Source organism: Acomys russatus, chromosome 25, assembly GCF_903995435.1.
Source record: "Acomys russatus chromosome 25, mAcoRus1.1, whole genome shotgun sequence".
Classification (NCBI taxonomy): Eukaryota; Metazoa; Chordata; class Mammalia; order Rodentia; family Muridae; genus Acomys; species Acomys russatus.
The window spans coordinates 10,385,700-10,412,312 of record NC_067161.1 but is presented as its reverse complement, the minus strand read 5'-3'; the positions used below and the strand labels follow the sequence as shown (position 1 = coordinate 10,412,312).

At 45.1% G+C, this 26,613-nt stretch overlaps 1 protein-coding gene across 2 annotated transcripts; it reads left to right on the top strand.

Annotated features, from left to right (window-relative positions):
- The first annotated feature begins 32 nt into the window (after window positions 1–32).
- Window positions 33–26,578, top strand: Cluap1 (clusterin associated protein 1). Of its 2 annotated transcripts, XM_051167568.1 has the most exons (13): window positions 33–175; window positions 2,214–2,325; window positions 4,579–4,663; window positions 5,652–5,831; window positions 8,670–8,765; window positions 10,913–10,996; window positions 11,968–12,101; window positions 14,704–14,845; window positions 16,739–16,811; window positions 20,465–20,572; window positions 22,798–22,853; window positions 23,105–23,161; window positions 26,130–26,578. In XM_051167568.1, exons 1-13 carry the CDS (start codon window positions 154–156, stop codon window positions 26,277–26,279), a joined length of 1,299 nt encoding a protein of 432 aa, XP_051023525.1. In that variant the 5' UTR covers window positions 33–153; the 3' UTR covers window positions 26,280–26,578. The 2 variants fall into 2 exon arrangements, with proteins under 2 accessions (XP_051023525.1, XP_051023526.1); XM_051167569.1 differs by lacking the exon at window positions 23,105–23,161 and having other exon boundaries at window positions 26,130–26,575.
- The last annotated feature ends 35 nt before the right edge of the window (window positions 26,579–26,613 follow it).

Sequence of the window (26,613 nt, the reverse complement as noted above, 5' to 3'; positions counted from 1 at the left end):
ACTACGCCTTTTCCTCTTCCTGCCTTGTTTGGCCCTGGCGGCGCACCGTCCTAGTGCCTTGCGGGTTGCTATAGAGACCGGCGAGCGCTGGGCCTGCGAACTCTAAAGAGACGTGCAGCCGCTCCCCAGTGGACTCTTGGGGACCCGAGCGCCATGTCGTTCCGCGACCTCCGCAGTAAGGCTGCACTCGGCTTTCCTGGGGGCTTCCCAGAGACTCGGGGCCCCCCTGCCAGACCCGTGCCTGAGCCTCAGGCCCCGTCAGGCCGGTGGTTCCCACACCAGCCAGGGGCTGACAGAACTTTACAGCACCTTGGGAAAGTTCTGTCCGTCACTGGCCGCGTGTGGCTAGAACACTTGGAATGTGTCTCGAGCGGCCGAGGAAATGAGTGTTGAATTTTTCCCTCGTTTTTAATCTCAGTTTATCACGGTCGCATTCGCAGCCGCATTAGGATGGTTCCGGGAAATGGAGACTTTTCCTGTGTCAGAGTTTGTGTAGGAAGAACCAAATAAAGCCACGGAGGTGACCGGATGAATGGCTATGGCTTTTTGTTAATTTCTGAGGGTTTGTTGCAGCCTGTCGCTTGCGCTCTCTGTGTGAGCATTATTTCGTTTACTCCTAGGCAGTTCTTGTGCCCTGGGGTCCAGAGATGAGGAAACAAGCAGCTAGAGCTTAAAGTCGTGTGGACAAGTAAAGGATAGAAGCGTGTGGCTCTGGAGTTTGAATCCAGGCTTTCTGAGCAGATCGCCAGAGCGTGGAGAAGTGGAATACTTTTTTTTTGGGGGGGGGGACATCTGTTATGCTACTCTTAACCGTTCCTGCTTTTAACTGCAACTTAAGTAGGTACAGCTACCCGCGGTTCGCACAGCTAGAAAGAGGGACCAGGATCGTGTGACCCAAAAATCTGGCTTCACTTGCAGAAGAGTAGCAGCTACTAGGGGTGCCCTCTGGGGTTTTAGGGTGTTTGGAAGCGTGATGATGGCCGCCCCACGTAGTTTTCGACGAGGACGCTGAATAGCGATGTGCGGGAAAGCGCGTCTCTGAATGTGTGCCTTAACTAAGTGCTGTACAGTGCTGTGCTGCTTTATTGCCCAAGTAGATTATTTGGAATTGTCAATAAGACATTTTTGAATAACTATCTTCAATACGAATGAGCAGACATTACATAGCCAGGAAACGCGTTCAAGGTCTCAGCATATTGTGGGAACTCAGAAATGCTGCTGCCTGTGTTCATTTCTTTTCTTTTCTTTTTTTAAATTTTAAAAAAAATTTTATTTTTCATGACAAGGTTTTTTCTGTGTAGCAACAGCCCTAGCTGACCTGGAACTTACTTTGTAGGTGAAGTTAACCTCGAACTCACAGAGATCCACCTGCTTCCACCTCTCACGTGCTGAGATTAAAGCTGTGCATCACAGAGCCCGCCTTGATTGTGTTCATCTCTAAGTCTCGCTTTCTTTGTTTTTGTTTCTGCTTTCTTTTCTTTTCTTTTTTTTTTTTTTAAGATTTATTTATTTTCATATATATAAACACTCTATTCCAGGTATGCCTGGAGGGCATCAGATTCTGTTATAGTTGGCTGTGAGCCACCATGTGGTTGCTGGGAATTGACTTTTGGATGAGCAGTCAGTGCTCTTTAGTGCTAAGCCATCTCTCCAGGGCTGTTTCTGCTTTCTTTCAGGAAGTGTAGCTTTTTTTCAGGCATTCCCAACTTACAATATTACTGTTTCCTACTCTGCTTTTACAGTAAATCTAAATACAGCATATAATTCAACCATTCTCTTAAAATTTCTCTGAATATGAGATAACTGACCTTTGAAACATGTTATGAAAATCATATGTTCATGGGGAGTGGAAGGGGGGCATGCATAATCTTGACCTTGACCCTACCCTAGGCCTTCCTTTAAATAACCACTATCTAAGTAGTTTTTATTTTTCTTAGTAAAGAGGCAGCTATCAGAAATTAAAGCCCCAGCTAATACCTAAGGCCCATTTCCCTGTAGGAAGGTTGCTCCCATTGATCTTGAGGTGATCTCCAGGTGACCGATTAGATACTGTCGTCCCCTGGATGCCCCCCCCCCATTGTGCAGAGCTGATGGATTCAGCACCAAGTTGGGGAGAACCAATAAGAAGGGAAAGCAGAGAATAAGACTCACTGCCTCCCAGAAGGAGCTGCCCTCTGACAAGGACTGACTGAGTTGTGTTCTATATTGGACAGATTTCACAGAGATGATGAGAGCCTTGGGGTACCCGCGACATATTTCAATGGAGAATTTCCGCACACCCAACTTCGGGCTTGTCTCTGAAGTGCTGCTGTGGCTTGTGAAAAGGTTAGAATGCGCTTTATTCACATCTCAGCGTGAGCGATCGGTTTCATTCATTAGCTAACTGGAAACTCTCGATGTAAAAGCAAGAGTGTGCATAGCATGGACTTAGTTGTAACTTGTAAAGAGTCACCAGGCAAGTAGATCTCTGTTAGTTCAGGGTCAACCTGGCCTACACACCAAGTTCCAGGCCAGCCAGGGCTCCATAGTGAGAGGCCCTGTCTCAAAATTTAAAAACAGGAAAGCAAAATAAATCACCAGAGTTTAAAGACCTTGGAGGGAGGTGACTGCCCTCACTAGAGTGCTGGTATAGGCTCCACTTCAGCCCTCACACAAAATGGCAGGGACCTTCTTGCACACTTAGGATATACTGCGTTAGAAACATCTAATGGCTGGGAATCTGCCCCTGAGGCTAAGAGCATGTATTGCTCTTGAAGAGGACTGGAATTTAATTCCAAGCACTCATGTTGGATGGCTCACAACTGTAATTCCAGCCCTTGGAGGATCTGATACCTCTGACCTCAGTGGGCACATACTTACACACAGGCCTGTGTGTGTGTGTGTGTGTGTGGGTGTATGTGTGTGTGTATTTAAAAATAAAAAATAAAATAAAAATCCAAAACAAGAAATAATGTAGACTTTTCATTGTGTTAAAAAGCCTCATATAATTGGGATTGGTAACCTTTTGTGTTAGGAACCAGATAGTAAATTTGTATGTTTTGTTACACATAAAATTCAGTCTACATGAGCTGTCTGTTGAATATTCTAGAGTTACAGGCAGTTGTGAGTGAATATTCTAGAGTTATAGGCAGTTGTGAGCCATCTGATATTGGTGCTACGACTTGAACACAGGCCCTCTGGAAGAACAGTATGTGGTCCTAAACAACTAAGCCACCTCTCCAGCCGCTTTTCTTTGCTCTTTATATTTAAAAACTCTTCTTATCTTTCAGAGTGTACAAGGCTAAGAGTCACAGTCTTCTGAGCCTTGGTGAATTATCAGTACATCAAAATAATTCCAACAACTCTGCCATTCTTTTTCATTTGTTTGTTTTTGTTTTTCGAAACAGGGTTTCTTTGTGTAGCCTTGGCTGTCCTGGACTCACTTTGTAGACCAGGCTGGTTTCGAACTCATCGATGCACCTGCCTCTGCCTCCCGAGTGCTGGGATTAAAGGCGTGTGCCACCATGCCCAGCCAACTCTGCCACTTCTTAAAGTGAATTATTTAGCCTTGGTATCTATCTTGGGCCAATGATTATCAGCCTGAGTCACAGTCTTGGTTATTTTTATGAAAGTTGCAAGTCTGAGATAGATTTCGTTTGTAGTCTGGCTCTTGTACGTGTTTGTTCACATTTTGTTACTTTGTGTGCGTGCACTTGTACATGTGTGCCGTGCTGTGCGGGTGGCGAGCAGGACGACACTGCTGAGGTGATATTTCCTTCCATCTTTATACAGCCTCTGGGGACTGAACTCAGGTTTCCAGGCTCATACAACAAATCCCTCTACCTACTAAGCATGTGTGTATCCACTTATGTGTATGGGCTCCTGCTAGCCACGGCATACATGTGGAGGTTCTTGGTAGTAGACCTGTTTACTGAGCCATCATGTGGTCTAAGTCACTGAATCTCTTTTTTTTTGGAGGGGGGCGGGTGTTGTTTTGAGACAGGGTTTCTCTGTGTAACAGCTGTAGCTGTCCTGGAACTCTTTATAGACCAGGCTGGCCTTAAACTCACAGCGATCCACCTGCCTCTGCCTCCCAAGTGCTGGGATTAAAGGTGTGCACCACCACCGCCCGGCTAAGTCATTGAATCTCATTCTTGGGTTGGAATTGCTCCCTAGGTATTTTGTTTGCTTTGAAAGTTTTTGCTTAATTGCATTACCTTGGATGGGGCCTGGAGAACCTCATGTTAGCAATAGTCAATCATCCACTTTCTGTTTAATGGACCTTCTTTTTTTGTTTTTGTTTTTGCTTTGTTTTGTTTGTTCAGTGGTTTTGTTTTGCTTTGTTATATTTTTCTTTTTCTATTCTTTCTTTCTTTTTTTTTTTTTTTTTTTTTTTTTTTTTTTTTTTTGGTTTTTCGAGACAGGGTTTCTCTGTGTAGCCTTGACTGTCCTGGACTCACTCTGTAGACCAGGCTGGCCAGGAACTCACAGCGATGTGCCTGCCTCTGCCTCCTGAGTGCTGGGATGGCAGGTGCACACAAACATGGCTGACTAGGGACTTTGTGTTCTGGTGGCTCCTGCTTGTTCTCTGTCTGATAGGTACGAGCCGCAGACCGATATCCCTTCTGACATCGAGACGGAACAAGACCGAGTTTTCTTCATTAAGGCGATTGCCCAGTTCATGGTTAGTTTACAGTTATTTTATGGAGTTGTCAAATAAGTTAGAAAAAGATGAATCCTAGTTGGGACTATTTTTGAATTGTTTACTTCCTGAAACTGCCCCGCTGCCAGGTTTCTCTGGAACCCTTTGACTACAGTGTTTGTTTATTTCTTTGCTTTTGACTTATTACTTGTATAGTTTTATTTGTTTATTTTTAGATAAGTAATAAAATAAAAAATTTTTAATTATGAACTTATACAGAGTAAAATGACTTTCTGCCTTGTCTGCCCTGGCCTGAATTACAATCATAATAACTATTAATTTCAGTTAATCCCAGGGTTTCATTATGAGTATTTTAATAAATAATAACATTATATATGAATAATAATATTCATATTTATATTCAGTTTTACACATTCTGTGTAGCATTTTCGTTTCTTCACTTATGGTGTATTTTGGAAAACTTCCAAACACATATAGAATCTCCTCTCTTAAACTTGAGTTACAGTGCTTACATGAATGTCACACAGCTATGTTATTCACACAGGTATTTAGGTGGTTTACAACCTTTCCTATTTGAAGTAATTCTGTAATGAATAGACTATGGTTTTCATTTTGTATGTGAGTTTATGCTTAGAGTAGTTCTCAGAATTGAAATTACTGGGTCAAAGATATATACATTTGTAGTTTTGGTGTCTTCCCATGTTGCTCTATTGAGAAACACTTAGGGTGTCTTTTATCCTTAATTACTGAGTTGTATCACAGTTTCTGGCAGAGACATTTTCAAGTTACCTACATGGGATTTGAAATATAGCTGAAAAGGGTCTTAAACTTTGAAGCTAGGTATGGTGGTGTCCACTTGTCATCCCAGTGCTTAGAAGGACAAGACAGGAGAACTGAGAGTTTGAATCTAGCCTGAATAGCTACATAGTGAGTTCAGGCCAGCCTAGGTTATATAGTAAGACCCTGTCTGAAGAAAAAAACAAAGCAAAACTTTCTTGTCTCGAAACAGGCCACGAAGGCACATATAAAACTCAACACTAAGAAACTTTATCAAGCAGATGGGTATGCTGTGAAAGAACTGTTGAAGATCACATCTGTTCTTTATAATGCTATGAAGACCAAAGGGATGGAGGGCTCTAACGTCGGAGAGGACGACATCAGCAAATTCAAGTTTGATCTTGGCTCGAAGGTGAGGATGATGAAGTCTGTGGCTAGGAAATGTTTATTTCTCTAACTCAGCAGCAGAGTGTGTCTAACTGGCCCCACTCCCTCTCTCCTTGCTGGCCGACTGAGGAGAGTTTTTCAGTCTGTGGTAACAGTTTTGTTCTCATTAGTGTTGGAATGAAAGCAAAGTCACAAACTGAGATCCACCCGCCTCTGCCTCCCGAGTGCTGGGATTACAGGCATGGTGCTAAAGTCAATTGTTTTACAGCCTAATTTTACCAGATGGTGCTCAGGCACCGAGGGTCCTGGGTCTTGTTGCTTAGTTGGAGGTCTACAGTGATGGAGATGTGGACGGTCTGATGCAGGCAGCGCCTTGGAGAGCAGCGGAGCATTGTGGGAATGGAGACTGCTGAAGGGGAGGGCTGTTATCATAAACACTGCCATCAGAGGGGCCTCTAGGTATACATGGCTCTTGGCAGAAGTGAGAGGGAAGGGACAGGCCATGAGAGTGAGAATAGGGACAAATATCCTAAGATGACAAAGAGAGGAAGTCCTTTGGTGGAAGCTAAGAGGGGAATATAGTAAACCCTCTGGCCTCGGAAAAGCCTCTGGCCTTACTCAAGGGTGGAAAACGGGGCTTCAACCGAGATGTATAAGCTTTAAACTTCCTCTTAGCTAAACAAGGTAGCATGCACCTGTCTTCTCAGCTACTTGAGGCTGAATGATCCTCTGAGCCCAAGAGTTTTTGGCAGCCTTGGGAATTAGAAAGTCCCCTTCTCAGAAAAGGTGAGGGCTGGGGATGTAGTGCTGTGGTAGAGCTCACTCCGCTCTCAGCTGCCAGGTCGCGGAGCAGCTATGGAAGCAACAAGCAACAGGAAAGTTGAGCTGCTAATCATTTACCGTCGTGGTCTAAGACTTCAGACTAGAGACAGCAGCTGCACATTTCATCTCTGCCCGTGCAATGGCATCCATCCATCTCGGTCCAGAGTCTGCAAGTTCCACAGACCTGAGATGGGGAGAAGGGACAAGAACAGAAAACTAAACTGGGGCAACCGTGCTGCATACCTTTAATCCCAGCACATAGGAGGGAGAGGCAAGTGGGTCTCTGTTAGTTCAAGGCCAGCCTGGTCTACAGAGTGAGTTCCAGGACAGCCAAGGCTACACAGAGAAACCCTGTCTTCAAAAAAACAAAAACAAAAGAATGGAAAACTACTAGGTTACTGTGTTAAGGTGGGAAAGATATCGTCAGTCTTTCTCGGAACTTGCCATAAAAAGGCCTCATCAGAAGCAACTAAAGAGGTTCTTAGCCCAAGGCTCAGATGGGGAACTGAGGAATGAAAAAACCCAAAATAAGAACACATATTAGTCTGGTACCAGGGCAGTTTTTTTCTCTCAGCCCCCAGAGAAAGCATTGTGGTTATCATGCTGAGCCAGCACTCAGAAAAGAGGTCCAGACATTGTTAAAAGTTAATCTATCTGTGAGCACACACAGTGTCACAGTGGGCAAGAAGGTCAGAGGTCAATCTGAGGATGGATTCTTCCATCCTGTAGGTCCATATCATCAGTGGCAAGCACCTTTAGCATGTGAGCCATCTCACCAGCCCAGATTCAGATGTATTTTGATGGTAGATTTTAATGGGTTTGCATATGAATTAAAGGAAATGAGATAGCATGAGATCTTCAAGTCATGTTGCCAGGCTTGGTGTAATGATGCTCAGTGGTCCAGCTGACCTGTGTTCTTCGGAAGCTACTGGCCAAAGTGACCAAAGAAATGAGCTCTGATATTATTATTATTATTATTATTATTATTATTATTATTATTATTATTATTATTATTATTTGTAATTTAAAGATGAAAATAGCCAGTGTGACTAGTGGATTTTTGTTCTGAGTCTCACTGTAGACATTAAGCTTATAAGTCCCATTGGCTGTCTGAGTGGAGATGCCTATCAAGAGTTGTCTGTCAGACTGAAGCTGGGAGTTAAAAGGCATCAGCATGCCAGGGATTTAAAACCATGGGCGAGAAGTGTCTGTCAGAGACCAATCTATGTCCTCTACCACTGTGGAGAAGCAGAAACAGTGAGGTAAATCTTACAGAGAAATAGGGGTACTTGCTGCTAATCAGGCAGGGAAAGCAGGAAGAAATGTACCCTGGGCTATAAGAGAAGAAGCTGCAACTGTAGGGGGCCACAAAGCGGGACCAAAAGAGAGAGAAGGGCTGAGAATTAAGGTGAGTTGTTGCTGGGAAGTTGGAAGTAAAGAGAGAAGGGAAGGGTGACTTGTTCAAGAGAAGTGGGGAGCAAGGATGCATGTGTCTATGTTTGGGCTTCTTGAGAATTTAACATATTAAAGGAAGAAGGGGATAAGCACACCCTAAGAAAGCCTGAGTACTGAGTCATCATCAGAGTTGTTGGCATCAACTTCCTAGCAATTATCCCCTGTGGAAGCCCAGGAGATTGTAAGTACTTAGAGTTGGCCTCCCCTGAGCGTCATAGCAGCTCCTTGGAGGAAAGTCCAAGGCATTGGCCTTGCCATGCCGCAGTAGTGTCTCTCGGGCTGCCCCTTTGGTCATTCTACTATCAGCAGCCTAATCCAAACAAGAAGCATGTCAGCTTTTGTTGCTTACACCTCCTCCTTGTGACTTGTTTCACTTTCCAGTTGGGTTTCTGAGAGACCAGGTCTCTGAAATTGGTCCGTTTGAACCTTGTCCATGGTTTCTAAGTTGGTGTCCTAGGCTCTGTTCTACAGCAATAAGTGGGGCTGCTGGAGCATGTGCTCCATGCTGTCCACCTGCCTGGAGGACAGAGTGGCTGCTGAATGCCTGCTGAGAAGTGAGGCTTCTGTATTTGCAATTTCCCTCCAGATTGCAGATTTGAAAGCAGCCAGACAGCTTGCTTCTGAAATCACTGCCAAGGGAGCATCGCTGTATGACTTGCTGGGCAAAGAGGTTGAGCTGAGGGTAAGTACTATTCAGTTAAGGAATGAAAACTGTCTCTTGCTTGTTGCCCTATAGTTCTTCCAATTCATAATCACTGTACCTGATTGAGTGGGTTATTGTGTGGGTAATTGGTATAGGATGTGAATCCTTTCCTGATTCTATTGGACCCTGGACCACTGGAGAAGGAGAAGTTTTAATCTTTTATTTTTCAATTAAAAAATTTTTCATACAATATATTTTAATTGTATTCTTTGCCCTCTCCCAATTTCTCTCAGATCCTCCCTCCCTTACATACCCAACTCCATTTTTTCTCCCCATCCCCCCAAAAAAGACAACCAAAATAAAAAAGCATGGCATTCATCTTGTGTTGGCCGACTGCTCGTGTGCATGAGGCCTGCCCTGAGTGTGGCTAATACACAGTGTCACCACATGGTGTCCATCATGTGTTGTCCAACTGTTCATAAGCACAAGGCCTGCCCTGAGTGTGGCTAATACACAGTGTCACTACATTAAGAAAATGGATTGCTATCAATTGCAAATAACTCCTTGATTAGGATGGACTTTGCGTGCTGTGACTGTTAATATCTTCAGCTTCTAGGTCAGGATTGTCCAGTGTACAGCGTGAGGTTCCCAGGACTCACTGACCCAAGACTCGCCCAGAGATCTTACTAACCTGGCCTCCATGCTGCCATCACTGCTGTGTTGTTGTATGATCTAGGCATTAGGAGTTTCAAAGCTTTCCCTGGTGACGACTATAACATACATGTTTGTGACCAGTCATCTAGGCAGCACTTTCAAGTAGCTGGAGAAAAATGCTGCTATGAAACTTACCTTGCCGCTGAGTGCCAGTCACACAGTGTGCACCATTCATCCCATTTCTAGTGACTGATGAAGCATGGCTCCCAAACTTTGCTAAGCACGGGACTCCCCGATGCCCAGGCTACTCTAACACTATAAGTTAGCATCAGGGTTTTGACCAAACAGTAGTTTGGGACCACTGGGTTAAGAAGAAAAGTACCCAGCACTTGGGAGGCAGAAGCAGGTGGATTGCTGTGAGTTTGAGGCCAGCCTGGTCTGCAAAGTGAGTCTAGGACAGCCAAGGCTACACAGAGAAACCCTGTCTCAAAAAAAAAAAAAAAAAAACCAAAAAACCAAAAACAGAAGAAGGAGGAGGAGGAGGAGGAGGAGAAGAGTACTCTTGAATCCTTATGCGTACCCACTGAAGGTGTTTACAGTGTGCATTCTCGGTCTAACATTTTTCACTTTAAACAGATTTCATTTCCTTACTTTCTTTCAAGTATGTCAGCATCCATTGCTCTGTCACTGTTTTAGCATTCCATTGTAATACCTACCTTCCATTTCTGCTCTAGGGACAGGCAGAAGTGGACATCTTAGTTATAGGGCTGTGGGTATACAGACAGCAAGTTGTACTGTGCTCAGTTTTCAGAGGGGTCGCCCATGAAATTTAGCAGTAAAGGTAATGGATATTGGGCTGGAGAGATGGCTCAGCGGCTAAGAGCACTGACTACTCTTCCAGAGGTCCTGAGTTCAAGTCCCAGCAACCACATAGTGGCTCACAACCATCTATAATGAGATTTGGTGCCCTCTTCTGGCCTGCAGGGGTATAAGCAGGCAGAACACTATCTACCTAATAAGTAAATAAATCTTTAAATAAAAAATTAAAAAAAAAGGTAATGGATACTGAGTTATGGTTTGCCAGGGGTACATGCGGCCCTGAGCTGAGAATGAAGACTTGCAGTCCGAGGAGAGCCCAGGCACTTAAAGAAGGAGGGTGATTATGTTTTGCACAGAGATGTGCACTACTGTAAAACGTTACTTTTTATTTTCTTATGGTGTCAGAGATTGAATTCTAGGCCTTGCACATGCTGAGCCGCAGTCTTTCCCATTGACTTAAACTTTGAAGAATTAGTGTGACTGTGTATACACATAGACAGCACATATTCTGTGGGGCATCAGTGGTCATAAAGGTGGACATCTATAACCCCGGCAGCTGCAGAGTCTGAGGACAGCTGTGGGAGGAGGGGGTTGCAAGTTCAAGCACATTTTAGGAAACATAACAAGGCTCTCAAGAAAAAAAAATGAAACTAATAGAAATTAAAAACTGAACTCCCTCTCTTCAAGTATATACGTGGCTTTATTTCTCCTAGGAACTGAGAACAGAAGCCATTGCTAGACCTCTAGAAATAAACGAGACTGAAAAAGTGATGAGAATTGCAATAAAAGATATTTTGGTAAGATTACATTGCTTTTATTTGTTATTTTTATACCTGGGACTCAAAAGTATGATTTTATGTATACACTAGGCAGATTAAGAGGGGCCTAGAAACAAGAGATGCTTCAGGGGAAACTTAGAGGATATTTTAGGATTCCTACATTATGGTTACTACTTTTCCCCTTATAAGTAAAAGCAGTTTCTGAAATTACTAAAAATTTACCAGTTTTTTTCTGGGCAGTGATGACATATGCCTTTGATCCCAGCACTCAGGAGGCAGAGGGAGGCAGATCTGTAAGTTCAAGGACATCCTGGACTACAAATGGAGTTCCAGGACAATTGGCGCTACACAGAGATATATACTCATTTATTAAAAATACATTAAATACTCCAATACAAGTGTAAATTCATTCTAATAGGAAGGTCAGTCCTTACTCAATAACTTTTTTTTTTTTTTAATAAAAGAAAAATTATGAGCCGGGCGGTGGTGGCGCACGCCTTTAATCCCAGCACTTGGGAGGCAGAGGCAGGTGGATCACTGTGAGTTCGAGGCCAGCCTGGTCTACATAGCGAGTCCAGGATAGCCAAGGCTGCACAGAGAAACCCTGTCTCAAAAAAAAAAAAAAAGAAAAGAAAGAAAGAAAGATTATGTACATTGCATGTGTATAGGTCTGTGCAGTGCCCAGAGGCCAGGTAGAGCATCAGGTCTCCTGGACTTGGAGTTTCAGGTTGGTATTTTATAACCGGGGAGCCGCCCAAGTGAGAGCAGTAGACAGTGCACAGTGATGTGCCAGTGCCCAGTTCAATCAGGCAGGCTGTCGGTGTATCCTCCTCTCACTCCTGTCTCTGGAAATGGTTTGTTAAACAAGTTACGCTGGGTGGGGGCTGGTGTTTTGTTGGTTTGCTTTTGTGTATGATTTGCGTGATGTTCCTTTGCCAACATTGTTAGCCACCCTGGCGTCTCATCTCAGTATCTCCTATTCAACTCAGGCTCAGGCTCAGAAGACTAAAGACCTGCTCAACAATGTGGCCTCGGACGAAGCCAACTTAGAAGCCAAAATTGAAAAGAGAAAATTAGAGCTGGAAAGAAATCGGAAGCGACTACAGACCCTGCAGAGTGTCAGGTAGAGTGAGAACAGCGCCTGTCGAAGGTGGAAATGTGCTTGGAAGAATGTCAGTGGCATAAGCTGTTCCACACCACAGAGCAGCCTCATGCACAGAGACCCTGTCACAGTTTCCCTGACACCTGTCCCCTCACTCACTCTGCACTGCTTTTAACATGGCTGAACCCTGGAGCCCTCTTAAAGTTTATGGTTTCTTGGACTATGAAACAAAGTAGATCCAGATGGTGGGAGTTATACCAAGCTTGGCCTTCTAAAATCTTGCCATAAATTAGCTTGAAACAGAACATACTTCCTTCTTTTGGGTTGAATAGGTTTTAGACTTTTCACTTTGATAATTCCTTACCTGTCAGCAATTTATTTTTCTTATGACTTGGCTCAGTAGAGGAACAGTTGTCCTTAGAAGTCTAATACTGGCCCAGAACATTGCCTGTGTCAGTGGGGCCTTTTGTGTATTCTTCACATTTTCTCTGTGTCCTCTCTTTACTTGGTTTATGCCTTCCCTCCTTGGCTTCAGAATCCTTTGGGTTTTCTTTTCCCAATGTTGGGGGTGAGCACTGGCAAACAGCAGGCACCAAGAGCAAGGCACCACAGATCTTCACATACCGCTCCCTCTTCCCTCTGCTGAAATCGCCACCATGAGAGTCCTTGGACTCACTAACAAAGCCATCCTCAAAGCATAATTCATTCTAGTTATGCTCCAAATCGTCTTTTGTTTGTTTTTTCAAAACAGGATCTTGCTATATAGCTCTAGCTGTCCTGGAATTTACTTTGTAGACCAGGCTGACCTTTAACTCACAGATACCTGCCCGCCTCTGCCTCCCAAATGCTGGAGCTAAAGACGTGTACCACTACCCATGGCAAGCCCCAAATCAACTTAATAGAAAAGTTACTCTATTCAAGATTTAAAAGATTAAAGCTCTGTTTCCCTCTCTGTTTCCCCCTCTGTCTTACTTTTCTATTGCTGTGACAAAAGTTAGCCAAGGCAGTGTATGAAAGACAGCATTTAGCTAGATGGAAAACGTGGCAGCAGGGACAGCGGAGAACGCAGATGTTGATCCCAGACAGGAGAAAGAGAACACACTGAGAGTAGAACAAATCTTTAACACCTCAGCGCTTGCCCCGAGTGACACACCTTCTCCAACTAGGCCACGCCTCCTAATCTTTCCCAGACAGTCTCACCAGCTAGGCACCAAGTATTCAAATATATGAGGCTTGTCCATGCCATCAAGAGAACCCATATCAGCCGGGCGTGGTCGCATACACCTTTAATCCCAGCACTTGGGAGGCAGAGGCAGGCAGATCGCTGTGAGTTCGAGGCCAGCCTGGTCTACAAAGCGAGTCCAGGACAGTCAAGGCTACCCAGAGAGACCCTGTCTCGTGGGGGGAGGGGAAGAGAGAACCCATATCAAAACTGTGGACTGCTTCATAAATATGCATGTCATCCTTGTATGCAGATCTTCTATAGTTCAGTTTTAGTATATGTGCTGCCAAAGCAGGCGCTTGAAAGTTTTTAAAATAACATAAGGAGTAGGGGATGTGGTGGTTTGGGTGAGAATGGTTCCCCGCAACCCCACCATAGCCCTGTGTCATGGAGGTCCTACAGCTTTGGATCTGCAGGACCGCGGTTCATAGATGGGGTAGATGTTGGGGTGGTCCAACTCAAAACCCCGAACCTGAGCCTGGGTGGGAGCTGAGTTGGTTTGCTCTCTCGCTCTCCTGCACCCACACCACCAGGGGGAGCTCTCTTCCACTGCCCCTGCCAGCTCACTCAGTGCTGCAGGCCAGCTCACCCGAACCCATGCCACCAGAGACAGCTCTACTGTGCTGTCCAGGTGAGATACAGAGTCTACTCTTTCAAGTGCTATTTAATTTTTATTAAAAATATACATTCCAGCCAGATGCAGAGACACACACCTTTAATCCCAGCACTCAGGAGGCAGAGGCAGGCAGATCTCTGTGAGTTCCAGGCCAGCCTGGTCTATAAAGCGAGTTCAAGACAGCCAAGGCTACACAGAGAAACCCTGTCTCGAAAAAAAAACAAAACCCAACCAAACAAAAAATCTTGTCTCAAAAAAATACACATGCACACCCTGGGAGGATTTATGCAACACCCAATTCACCTAATTGATGGTTTATAAGTAATTTTTTTTAACATAATTCATTCAGAGTTTTTTTTCCCAGGTTTTTATAAAGATTACATGGTTAAAAAAATCATTGAGGCCAGGCATCGTGGCACATGCCTTTAATCCCAGCACTTGTGAGGCAGAGGCAGGCAGATCACTGTGAGTTCGAGGCCAGCCTGGTCTACATGGCGAGTCCAGGACAGCCAAGGCTACACAGAGAAACCCTGTCTCAAAAAGCCAACAACAAAATAATCATAATCATAACTGTTCATTTGGTAGGTAGAGAGAAGAAAATACAAATTATTTTTAGGCAGTTATCAGAGTGGGGGATCTTGTGTAATTAGAGGCTTCATGCTGTATTTGAAAGAAAGTCATTATGCTGCACATTGGAACTCTTAAATACAAATTTCATACTACTGTAGATTGGTTAGTTGTCACTTTTAAAAAGCTTTCACTTTTATTTCATTTGCCTATTGTAGGCCAGCCTTTATGGATGAATATGAGAAGATTGAGGAGGAATTGCAAAAGCAGTATGGCATGTATCTAGGGAAGTTTCGGAATTTGGCTTACCTGGAACAGAAACTTGAGGACCATCATCTGATGGAGCAGGAGAGGTTTGAAGTACGTCCTTGGCCTAATCGTCCATACAGACGTCTTTCTGCGTGTTATTCTATACCTGAGACATAGCAGTTTGTATTTATCAGTATATAAAAAGTACAGGTCTCCAGACTGCTCACATAATTATTCTGCTTTGCTGACTGCATAGCCTGGATTCTTCATTGTCAGATATTTGATGTGTTATCGGGGTTTGGACAGTGCGGAAGTGGAAATGGGTCAACTTTCCTGACTAATATGCCAGTTGTTTTTTGTTTGTTTGTTTGTTTGTTTTGTTTTGTTTTTGTTTTTTTAATCCTTAGAATACCAAACAAAATTTAAAAGCCAGTTTTATTTCATTGGGTTTTTTTGCAAATGTACATGTTTGTGTGTTATGTGTGTATCTGTATGTGCATTTTCACATTTGTATGGGCACATGTGTATCTGTGTCCAGGTGAGGCCAGAAGTTGGCATCTGGTATCTTCCCCTCTCTGCTTTATGTAATGAGGCAGGTGGGCATTTGCATTTGAAGTTTGCCTATTTGACTTGAGCTGGGCAGCTTGCTCCAGTGCTCCCCTCTGTTGTCTTGTGCTCCCCTGAGCCATCTTCCCAGATCTTCACTCTTTTTTTTATAATGATCAGGGCTGTTTCCTGTTCATTTTAGGGGGTGAGGAGGCCAGTGTCTCACTATGTAACCCAGACCAGCCTCTTGCTTTAGCCTCCTAAGTGTAGAAACCCTAAGATACATGTCACTATGCCCAGCTTACTCAGGACTCCAGTTGACAACACCCCTGGACACTGCTTCCTTTTGGCCCTACACTAGGAGCTGTGATGAGGGTTTCGTGGCTTATCTTACCATCCTGACCTGTCCATACGCATCTTTAGGATCGGAGTAGTGAAGCAACACAGGCAGCAATGTGGGAACATTCTTGCTTTTGTTGTGAGCAGTAGAGCTGTGCCTGTCTGCACTGGACACATCTCCAGTGTCCACTGCCCCTGAAGACACATGTGGTGGACTTCTGTTGTGTCACTCATTTCTTTCAGAGTTGGGGTGGTAGGAGTTAGAGGGTATGGGGCCAGAGCATCAAATGCCTAGACCACTCCCACAGGCTGCTGGGTGGATGACAGAGGAAGAACACAAGTTTAGGGTCCACATAGGTTGCTCATGGAAACTTGTTTTTGTTTTTAAATACAGTATTCTGTGTGTATGTGTGCCTGTATGCCAGAAGAGGGCACTGGATCTCATTATAGATGGTTGTGAGGCACCATGTGGTTGCTGGGAATTGAACTTAGGACCTTTGGAAGAGCAGACAGTGCTCTTAACCTCTGAGCCATTTCTCCAGCCCTCATGGAAACGTTTTAATTACTTATTTATTTTTGTTTGTTTTGTTTTTGTTTTTTGAGACAGGGTTTCTCTGTGTAGCCTTGGCTATTCTCAACTCACTTTGTAGACCAGGCTGGCCTCAACTCACAGTGATCCCCCTGCCTCTGCCTCCCAAGTGCTGGGATTAAAGGCGTGTGCCACCACACCTGGCAAACTTTTTAAAATTTTAAAAGACTTGTCTATGTGAGTATTGTATGTTGGTATTTTGCCAGCATGGATGTGTGTGCGCCATGTCCATCCATGCAGTGCCCTCAGAGGCCAAAAAGCACATCAGATTCCCTGGATTGGTGTTACACATGGTTGTAAGTCACTGTGTGGGTACAAGGAACTGAACCAGGGTCCTCTGGAAGGCCAGCCAGTATCCTCAACCACTTAGCCGACTCTCTAATCCCCTTAAGCAACCTCCCCTGGTCTTATTTGTATGTTTGTTTGTTTGTTTTGCTCTGTATGACAAACACTGCAGTATTCACACAATAGTGAGAATTGAATCATCCACCAAAGTTCCTCGTTCTGAATCTGCCTGTTCTCCTCCACAGGCAGCTGAAAATACTCTCCGTCTGATGCAGAACAAACTAAAGGAAGAGGAAAAGCGACTGCTCAAGAGTGGAAGTAAGGCTGTTTGTTCTCACTAATGTTTTCAGTTATGAGAAAGTAACTTATCTATTTAAGGTTTTTATTCAGTGTGTGTGTGTGTGTGTGTGTGTGTGTGATGTACATGCACACCCATACCAAGTCTTAAGTGCAGGTGTTGCTGTGCTGTGGCGCACATGTTGAGGTCAGAGGACTACTTTATAGTTGTGTCTCTCTCCTTCCACCCTTACATGAGTCCCTGATATCAAACTCAGGGCAGCAGGTTTGCATGACAGGTACACCATGAGTTACTTACATTTCTCTAGCAGAATTATCTACATTTAAAAATATTTATTTTGGGCTGGAGAGATGGCTCAGAGGTTAAGAGCACTGTCTCTTCCAAAGGTCCCGAGTTCAATTCCTAGCAACCACATGGTAGCTCAGGACCACTTGTAGTGAGATCTTGTGCCTTCTTGTGATGGGCAGGCACACATGTGGGCAGAATACTGTATAAATAATAAATAAAACTTTAAAGAAAAAAATTTTAAAATACATTTTAATTAAATTATTTTCTCATTTTTATTGTGGTAAGAACAATAGATGACATCTGCCCTCTTATGCACTAATCTGTCACTGTTGAGTAGAAATGCAAGAATGTTCTCAGAAAATAGTTTTCTCACAGCTTCTATATTAAGTGCTGTTTGAGTTTACTCAGAAAGCTTGCTTCTCATAGACACTGAAATGCCAGTTATGAGGCGTGCATCAGGTCCTCTGTGTGTTGTTATGTCTGTTAGCTGGGTGTTCTTGTAGGACTCCTAACCCTGGGAACAGATGTATCTTTGACTCTTTTGCCTGCTCTTGAGACTCTCTTCCCTCCTATTAAGTTGCATTGTCCAGACTTGATGTGAGGGTTTTGCCTTGTCTTATTGTATCTTTTGTCCTGTTGTCTCTTGGAGGCTTGCTCTTTTCTGAAGAGGAAATGGAGTAGGGGTGGGTGCAGGGAGGGGGAGTAGCAGGAAGCTAAGAGAAGTGGAGGGACAGGAAACTGTGGTTGGGATATATTATATGAGAGAAGAATACATTTTCAATAATAATAATGATGATGATGATGATGATGATGATAATAAGCTTGCTTCTAATTATACAGCATCTAACATTCATTTCTTATGATACGTTTGTGTCTGTTTAGTGCTACAGTTAGCTTGAGCTTTATGTAATAAGCAATTATAGAAGAAAAATTATCCCTAGTAGTATGAATGGTCCCTTATTTTAGGGTAGGCTAAAAAAGATAGTGTTACATGCAGTGTCAGTGAAGTGACCACTTGCTTGTTGGAAAATCCCACACACAGTCATCTAGGAGGGCTCAACAAGGCTCTGCCTGTAGTGGGAGATGTGTTCTGCCTAGTGTTTTCGGCCTTGAGATGAAATATACGAAATGTACGAAACATGAGGCCCAGGTTCTGGGAGGGAGTCCTCTCCATGATGAGCTAGACCTGCTCTCCAGGATGACGCCAAGGCAGCAGCTCTACACCAGGAACCGTAGCAGTGGTGGTCTTCCTGCCGCATCACAGCCCTGCCGCTTTGACTTGCTTCTCTTGCTTATGTCTTCGTGATGAAGTGTCTCTGTTCTCGTGGTCTGAACAGCAGCACACCTGGTCGTCCAGCCTTTCCCCCATCTGCCTGTCCTTTTTTTTTTTTTTTTTTTTTTTTTTTTGGTTTTTCGAGACAGGGTTTCTCTGTGTAGCCTTGGCCATCCTGGACTCACTTTGTAGACCAGGCTGGCCTCGAACTCACAGTGATCCGCCTGCCTCTGCCTCCCGAGTGCTGGGATTAAAGGCGTGCGCCACCACGCCCGGCTTTTGCCTGTCCTTTTGTCTGGGTCTTTTTGTCACTGTTCTCAGGGAGCCCCAGAAAGAGAGCAGGGACTGCTGGGAATCTTCTAAGAGTGGGTTTAGAAACCTAAAAAGTGTCTGAAGCCAGAGTCTGCTTTAGTTCTGGGTCAGTCAAGACAGACTGAGTGGCGGAGTGAACGGTCTATGCTGCGTGGAGTAAGCATCTAACGTAATTTTTGTGGATGAAGTAAGAGGGAAACTAAGCTGAGTGGCAATTTTGGGTCATAGTTGTTAAGTTAATATAGATTTGTTTTCTGTATAAAGACTTTTAGAAGGTGTAATTTTCAAATTTGTTGGTAGTCTTCCTGACACTGTCACCAGCGCTGAGGCTGTCCCTCCTGAGCTGAAGAACATGGCTCTTCTTGTTTTGGCTAAAGGAAGCAAGCTACCTTCTCTTAGTGCCGAGGAGGATCCAGTTACCTTGGCATTACCTTCTCATGCAGGCACACAGAAAAGCCTTTTGGAATGCCAACAACTGCTGGACTTCCAGGCTGACTTCTAAGTCAGTGTCAGAGCAGCAACTGAAACCCTTTCTTGCCAGACTCCATCACTCCCTGGACATAAGGCACCAGACAATGGGATCTTTTTCCTCCCATTATAGGCTTTCTCTGTTGCTTCTGTCTAGGAAATGCTCAGCTTATAGGCACAAAGAATATTAGCAAGTATTTAAGAAATGCATATAGAGTGAATTCTGGGCTGCAGAAGATGACTCTGTGATTAAGAACACTTGCCAGCACCCACGTCACGTAGCTCAGAACTGCCTTTAAGTCCAACTCCAGGGAATCCCAATATCCTCTATGGTCTCTGCAGGCCTCCCCAACACATGTGCACACATACATACACAAACACATACACACACAGAGGAGGGTTTCTTTTAGTTTGGTTTTTGGTTCTTTGAGACACAGTTTCTCTGTGTAGCCTAGACTGCCCTGGACTTACTTTGTAGACCACACTGGCCTCGAACTCACAGAGTTCTGCCTGCCTCTGCCTCCCCAAGTATTGGGATTATAGGCATGTACCACCACACTGAGCTCACAGAGAATTTTTTAATTAAAAATTGATAAAAGGAAATAGCCTATTATAAAGTGTGGATATGAATGCACCCCCATAAATAAAATGTATTTTTTTTTAAAAAGTATTAAGTGTGTGTGGTGTCAGGGCTTGGACCTGGAGCTTTACAAAAGATAAGCACGTGCTCTACCACTGAACCACAACCCCAGCAGAACCCCAGCAGGGCAGCAGGGCACCTTTACACTAGAATTCTCCTCAGGGAGAATTCACACATGCCGGCCATGTCAGTACTGTCCTTCTCAGGCCAGCCTACTCTGCAGCCCACGCCTGGCTCCCTTTTTGCCTCCAGCCTGCATTGTTTGTTCCATCCAGCTCCATGTCTTTATCTTTGTTAGGATCCAGGCTCTTGAGTTGTAACAGCTGTCACAGACAGAGGGGATTGCCCGCCCCCCCACCACCCCTGCCAGTTAACCAAAGACTGCCATCTACCTTGATAACCAGTTTCTCTATTTTGTAAAAAATATTCAGGCTGTCATAATGCTTTTAAAACATCCGATCCACATTCGTGTGGCTTTGAAAAATTACTCTAAGCAAGTACAGCACATTATAGACTGCTTTAACATTTCATTAAGTACCTATGAGCAAATTCAGGGAGTCTCATAAAGTCCAAGAGATGAAAAATGGGCTAAGAAAGGCAGGCACCTTTGTACTGAAGCCGTGGTAGGCAGGAGACGTTTGACTATGATGACGGAACCGCTCCTTCACTCTGCCTTCTGGTGTTCCTACCAGGTAACGATGACTCAGACATAGACATCCGCGAGGACGACGAATCTGATAGTGAGCTGGAGGACAGACGGCTGTCTAAGCCTCGGACAGCCATGGAGGTGCTCATGCAAGGTACAGTAACTCCCTCTGTTGCCCAGCTCCCAGTGCCTGCTTCTCAGAACACAAGGGCAGAGTGGGTGAGTGCTGCTAGTACTGAGATGCACAGTTTACTGTGAAGGGTCCTGGAAGACTTCCTGTCTCAATTTGTCCTGCTCTTGAGTATCTGCTGCTCAAACTGCTTGCTGGTGGTTGTTGCCTATAGTAGGCCTTTTGTTTGCTTTCTTAGAGCTAAGCTGCTCTTGAATTCAAAGTATGCCTCAAAATGACCTAGAACCTGATCCTCCTAGGTGTTGGGATTATGGGATACACCACCATGCCCAGCACCTGTAATATTTTTACCGGTGGCACTGGAAATAGCTGGTTCACGCTGGCAGCTTCAAATTTCCCACAGACACCTCAGGAATGGTCTCTGCAACTGGGCTCTGTGTTCTATCCATTGGAAGTCAATGCAATTACATCTTTGTGGCCAAGGTTAACACCAAGAAAAGGGGTCTCATGTGTGGCTCTCATAAAACATTTTTTAAAATGGGGTCTTCTGAGATGGGCATGGTGGCCAACACCTATAATCCCAGCACTAAGGAAGCAGTGGCAGGTGGATTGTTGTGAGTTTGAGGCCAGCCAGGTCTACAAAGCGGGTCCAGGACAGCCAAGGCTACATAGAGAAACCCTGTCTTGAAAACCAAAAAAAAAAAAAAAAAAAAAAAAAAAAGGAGAGGTGTTCCACTTTAGCCTAGCTAGCTGTCAGGGGATTGCCACTCCGAATACGTGTAAGATGCACTCAAATACACACATATTGTCAAACTTAGGTAAAAAGATCACCTGAAAATCCTTTAACTCAGGTGGGGCCAGATTGCATCATGATTCGAGGTTCAGATCCTTAGCGCCCATGTGAAGAGCCATGCCTCAGTGCCTGTCTGAAATCCTGGTGCTGGCGGTGGAGGCAGGAGGATCACTAAGGCTTGCTGGCTGCCATACTGAATCAGTGAGCTCAAAAAGTAACATGGAGAGTAGCAAAGGAAGGCACTGATATCACCTCTGGTCTCCACATGTGCACACATACACACACGTACACATGTGCACACATACACACACGTACACATGTGCACACATACACATACGTACACATGTGCACACATACACATACGTACACATGTGCACACATACACATACGTACACATGTGCGCACATACACATACGTACACATGTGCACACATACACATACGTACACATGTGCACACATACACATACGTACACATACACTACTCTCAGACCCAAATTAAATGCATTGTCACTATTGCAGGTGTCCACTGGAGAAGACAGCTTGGACGTGGGGTTAAGCCAATAGAATGTCTTTATTAAACTCAGCATGGTGGTGTACACCGTTAATCCCAGAATTTGGGAGTACAGGCAGATTTTTTTAAAAAATTCTTACTGACCACTCAGCTAATGTTAGAGTCCAGATACTATTTTTGGTATTTTGAGACAGGATCTCATTATGTACCTAGACTGGACTCAAACTCACTGTCCTCCTGCCTTAGCCTCTAAAGTGTTGGGACTATAGAGAGTTGTCATATACCCAGTGAATTGCAGAGATGAGCCACTGTCTTCTCGTCATTTGATGTTAACTTTTGTTGTTAGCTGCTTCTGTTTGTGCCAGGCCCGGCTGTCTTCAATTTTTCTGTGTGCTAGAGATGAAATCTATGGCATATAGATGAATGCTCAACCACTTATCTATACCCCAGCCATCATGTAAAGGTTTTGGCTTGGTTTGGTTTGGTTTTGGTTTTGGTTTTTTGAGACATGGTCTCACTATGTAGCTCAAGCTAGCTTTGAGCTCCCAATAATCCTCCTATACCAGTTTTCTGGGTGCTGAGATCAAAGCTATATGCTATCACACCTGCTATAGTAATATTTTATTGCCTTTCAAAGTAGAAGTGCAGAGCTGGGGCATGGTGGCCCAAACCTGTAATCCCAGCACTCTAGAGGCTGAAGCAGGACCAAGAGTTCAAGGCCAGCCTCTACTATATAGTGAGTTTCTCTCTCAAAATTGAGGGGAAGGGGGGATACAGAAAATTGACTACTATTTGTTGACAGTTCTAATTAGTTGGAGCTCAGTTAAGTACATTTTTTTGTATGTGATTTAGTACTTCCCCAGTTTTCCATGGGAAAGCAAGTCTTAAATGCCAGTTGCTGCCATATTTTCCAAGGATCTCATCATTTCGTGTTCTTGTTCTCAGGAAGGCCCAGCAAACGCATCGTGGGCACAATGCAAGGTGGAGACTCTGATGAAGATGTGAGTGCTAGCACCTTCTCGACACTCCTGTGCCTCCTGGTCCCTGCCCTGTCCTTATAGATCAGCTCAGGTGCCGGCAGCAGTCAGGGAAACCAGCTGTGCCCAGCACACTGCTTGAGTGTGACAGAGTTTAGCCTGTGAAGGGCCGGCTCTTTTTTCTGCTTGTCAGTAGCTTGTTTCTCTCTTCACACAAGAATGCTCGCCCTTTGTTTTCGCCTTCTCACTCTTCTTTCCATTCTCGCTTTCCAAAGATGGAAGCAGCACCAGCCCTCTTAGGTAAATGCAAGACTCCCAGCTCCAGGAAGCAGGTTGGTTTTCTTTTTTTTTTTTTTTTTTTTGCCTCATCTGTTTGTTGGTGTGTGTTGGCCTGCCCAGGGCTAGCAGAACCTCTCCTCCGGGGTGATGCTTCCTCTCTTGGGCAAGAAGCCCTCAGAATAGATCCCATGCTGAGAGACGCACAGTGGTATCTTGTATTACCATACTAAGGGGGGGGTCTCACCAAAGATGAGAAGGGGGGCCAGTCACCAGGCCCTGACTTTTAACCTAGAAAGGAAGTGCTGATGCAAGGGCCATGGCCAACACCAGCCTTTCTTCAGCTCCAGTCTGCATTTCTGGAACAGGAACACAGAAAATATGTTTTGCTAGACCAGGGCCTTGGAGAGGGCTGGCAGGAGGCTGAGATCAGGGTGTGGGAGCCTTGAATCTACCAGATAGAAAACCGACTGGAGAACTTAACCAAACAGGAAATCTAGGTTCTCAGAGTGGCAGGCTGGGTGTGCTGCCGGACGCTGAACCTTTGTTCTGTGGTAGTCCCTACAGGGCAAACGTTCCTAGAGACACCAATCCAAGGTCAGCTGGTAAGGGACAGGCCTCTGCCTGGGGTATAGAACCAGTGGCTGCCCAGGGACAAAACCGACCTAATGCCTTGTGTGGAGCTTGACTTCCTAAGGGCCACAGTGCTGTACTGCTTAAAGTCAGGGGAACACCTGGCACTAGAGTCTCGTTGGGCAGGATACAGAGGCACTTGTACTTTGAATTCCTAGGGGACAGTTGATAGAGAGGCAGGGACATCGCTCAGCAAAACTTTTTGACAGCAAAGATGTACATGCTGAGGTAGCTGTCATCCACTCCTGTCCAGGGAGTCTGAACCAGTGCTTCCAGGAAAGTGGTGTCTGGCTTCTGTTTTATTTGCTCACATGCTTTTCAGAATGCATGCATCCACAGTGGCTTGGGTCTCCCACTTGTTTATTTCCTGGAGGCTGTGTTCACACAGCTCCTCTGTCCCAGGGCTTGGCTTTGATGTGTTCGTTCAACAAGAGCCTGTTGGGCCCTATCAGTGATGGATCCTGAATGCAGCAGGGAACAAAAACAGTCCTTTCCTTCTAGGAACAATCTAGCAGACACAACACAGTCAGGTTCGGGAGATGAGAAATGACAGAAACAAGGCAAGGCCTCTCTAATGAGAAATTGGAACAAAGGCCTGAGTGAGGGAAAGGGCGAGCCATGTTGGGGTGGGCAGAGGCCCTGGGCCGGGGGAGTGTGAACGTCTACAGGAGGCAGTGGCAGGATGGAGGGGCCTGGGGTGAGGGTGCTAAGAGGCGGCAGAGGCAATGCAGAACTGTGTACAATGCAGTGAGCGCCTGGTAAGATAGAGATGGTGGAGAATGGTCAGTCCAGGAGGAGAAACAGGTACAAGTGCAGCTGTGTGGGTTGGAAGCCGGAGGCGGTGGTGACGCTGGCGTAGAGAATTGCTCAGCTTCTGGGTGTCTTGTTAGTTGACTGCACCAGGGTGATGCAGAGAAGTGCAGAACGCCTTGCTGGGCTGTAACTAACTGAAAGCATGGGGCTCTCGCTTCCTGAAACAGAGATGACTTAGGGAGCGGCTGTGAAGGCAGATCAGGAGTTTGGTTTTAGACATTGTCAGGTGTGAGGCCTATTAGACACCCACATGCTGGTGTGGGGCATCCAGCTGAAACTAAAGTTTGGAGTTTAAGAAACAGGGCGGGGGCTGGAGAGATGGCTCAGTAGTTAAAAGCACTGTCTGCTCTTCCAGAGGTCCTGAGTTCAATTCCCAGCAACCACATGGTGGCTCATGACCATCTATAATGTGATCTGGTGCCCTCTTCTGGCATGCAGGTGTACATGCAGGCAGAGCACTGTGTATATAATAAATACATACATAAATAAATAAATAACTTTAAAAAAATAAAAGAAACAGGGCTGGGCCAGAAGTGCAACTTGGAGCCATCCATATTTAGCTATGGAAGCACTGATAGCGTGACCACACTGTGTCAAGAGCAGGAAGAGAAGGGAGCGGCCTGCAGCCCTGAGCTGCCTCTATGGCGGAGGCCAGAGGATTGAGGACAGAGAGCTAGGGATAGAGGCTAGACTAGCGTGTGCCCGGGAGGGTGTAGGGTGGACCTCAGAGGAAGGGTGGGTCAGTGAGAGGGCTGGAGAGGAGACTGGCCCCCCTGGGTTAGAATCCTTTCAGTCTTCATAAAAGAGTGCTTTGGGGCGTTAGGGTAGACTATTGTGTATAGGCAATCAGAGGGGCACATGGGGGGACACTTGAGTATTTCTTCCTTTCATTGTGACACAAGGTCTTTCTGTGTAGCTCAGGCTGGCCTCACATTCGTAGTCATCCTCCTGCCTCAGCATCTGGGATGCTGACACTGTAGGCTTGCCCCACAGTAGGCCTGGCCTTCCTAAGGGTCTCTGCTGGGAGGAAAGCAGACAGAGCAGGGGAGCTGGAAAGGGTGGCAGTTCTTCAAAGAAGAGAATTCCAATATGTATGTACTACTCAGGAATAATCTAGATTGGGTAGCCAGACATCTTGGTATACAAGGGGCACAGGACTTGCAGTAAAAAAGACAGCCTGGGTTGGTGCTCCCCGGATCCAGAGCATGAGTGAGCTGTGGCACCCTCACCTCGCCTTCGTGCCCACATCTGTGCTGCTTTCCATCTCCACCTGGAGCGAGCCTCCCTTCCTCCTGCTCTTCTGTCTGCTGGGGCTTCAGCATGTGTGCAGGGTGTTCCACGGCATCCATGGGAAGGCAGCTCCTGCTTGATAACCCTGGCAAAGGCTGTGTTTGAGTTACTGTTAATAGCTGCCGCAGTCTAGTGGAGTTATTCAGCCGGTAGTATGTGTTCCTACAACCTTCCACTCTAGGGGTATTTCTGCTCATTGCACTCTCCTTGAAAGAGTACGGTGGAGTCTCAGATAAGCTATCATAGCGAGCTAGCACCTCAGTTGCATTTGCCATCTTTTCGCTTCAGGAAGACTCAGAGGACAGTGAAATTGACATGGAAGATGATGAAGAAGATGATGACGATTTGGAAGATGAAAGCATTGCTCTCTCGCCAGCTAAGCCCAGTCGAAGGGTCCGGAAGCCTGAACCCCTGGATGAGAGTGACAATGACTTCTGACCTTCTTGCCCAGGGACCCAGGCAGATTAAAAGCCTCTGATTTATAGGTAAACGGAATCAGCAGGCTGGAAAGGTAACATGGATTTTGTTCACTACGCCATCTGGGCTTAGCCGTCACGGAAACCCCAACAAAGATTTTCTTTTGTCTTATTTCCTAACACTTGTGAAACACTTGTGTTATAAGTAATTCAAATCTATAAGAAAAGCCCTTGAGGAAAAATACAGATTGACAACCATGTAAGTCTTGGCTGCTGTTATTATTAAATTAATTTTCCCTGATGTTCCAGCCACAGAGAATCTCCAGATTTTGAAGGCTCCATTTTCTCTCAGAAGA

What these genes read in the sequence shown, in the direction of transcription:
- Cluap1 (XM_051167568.1), top strand. Translation starts at nt 154, where the DNA reads ATGTCGTTCCGCGACCTCCGCA. An exon ending in CTGCTGTGGCTTGTGAAAAG is followed by an intron (nt 2,326 to 4,578) that starts GTTAGAATGCGC and finishes TCTGTCTGATAG; the next exon opens with GTACGAGCCGCAGACCGATA. An exon ending in GCGACTGCTCAAGAGTGGAA is followed by an intron (nt 16,812 to 20,464) that starts GTAAGGCTGTTT and finishes TGTTCCTACCAG; the next exon opens with GTAACGATGACTCAGACATA.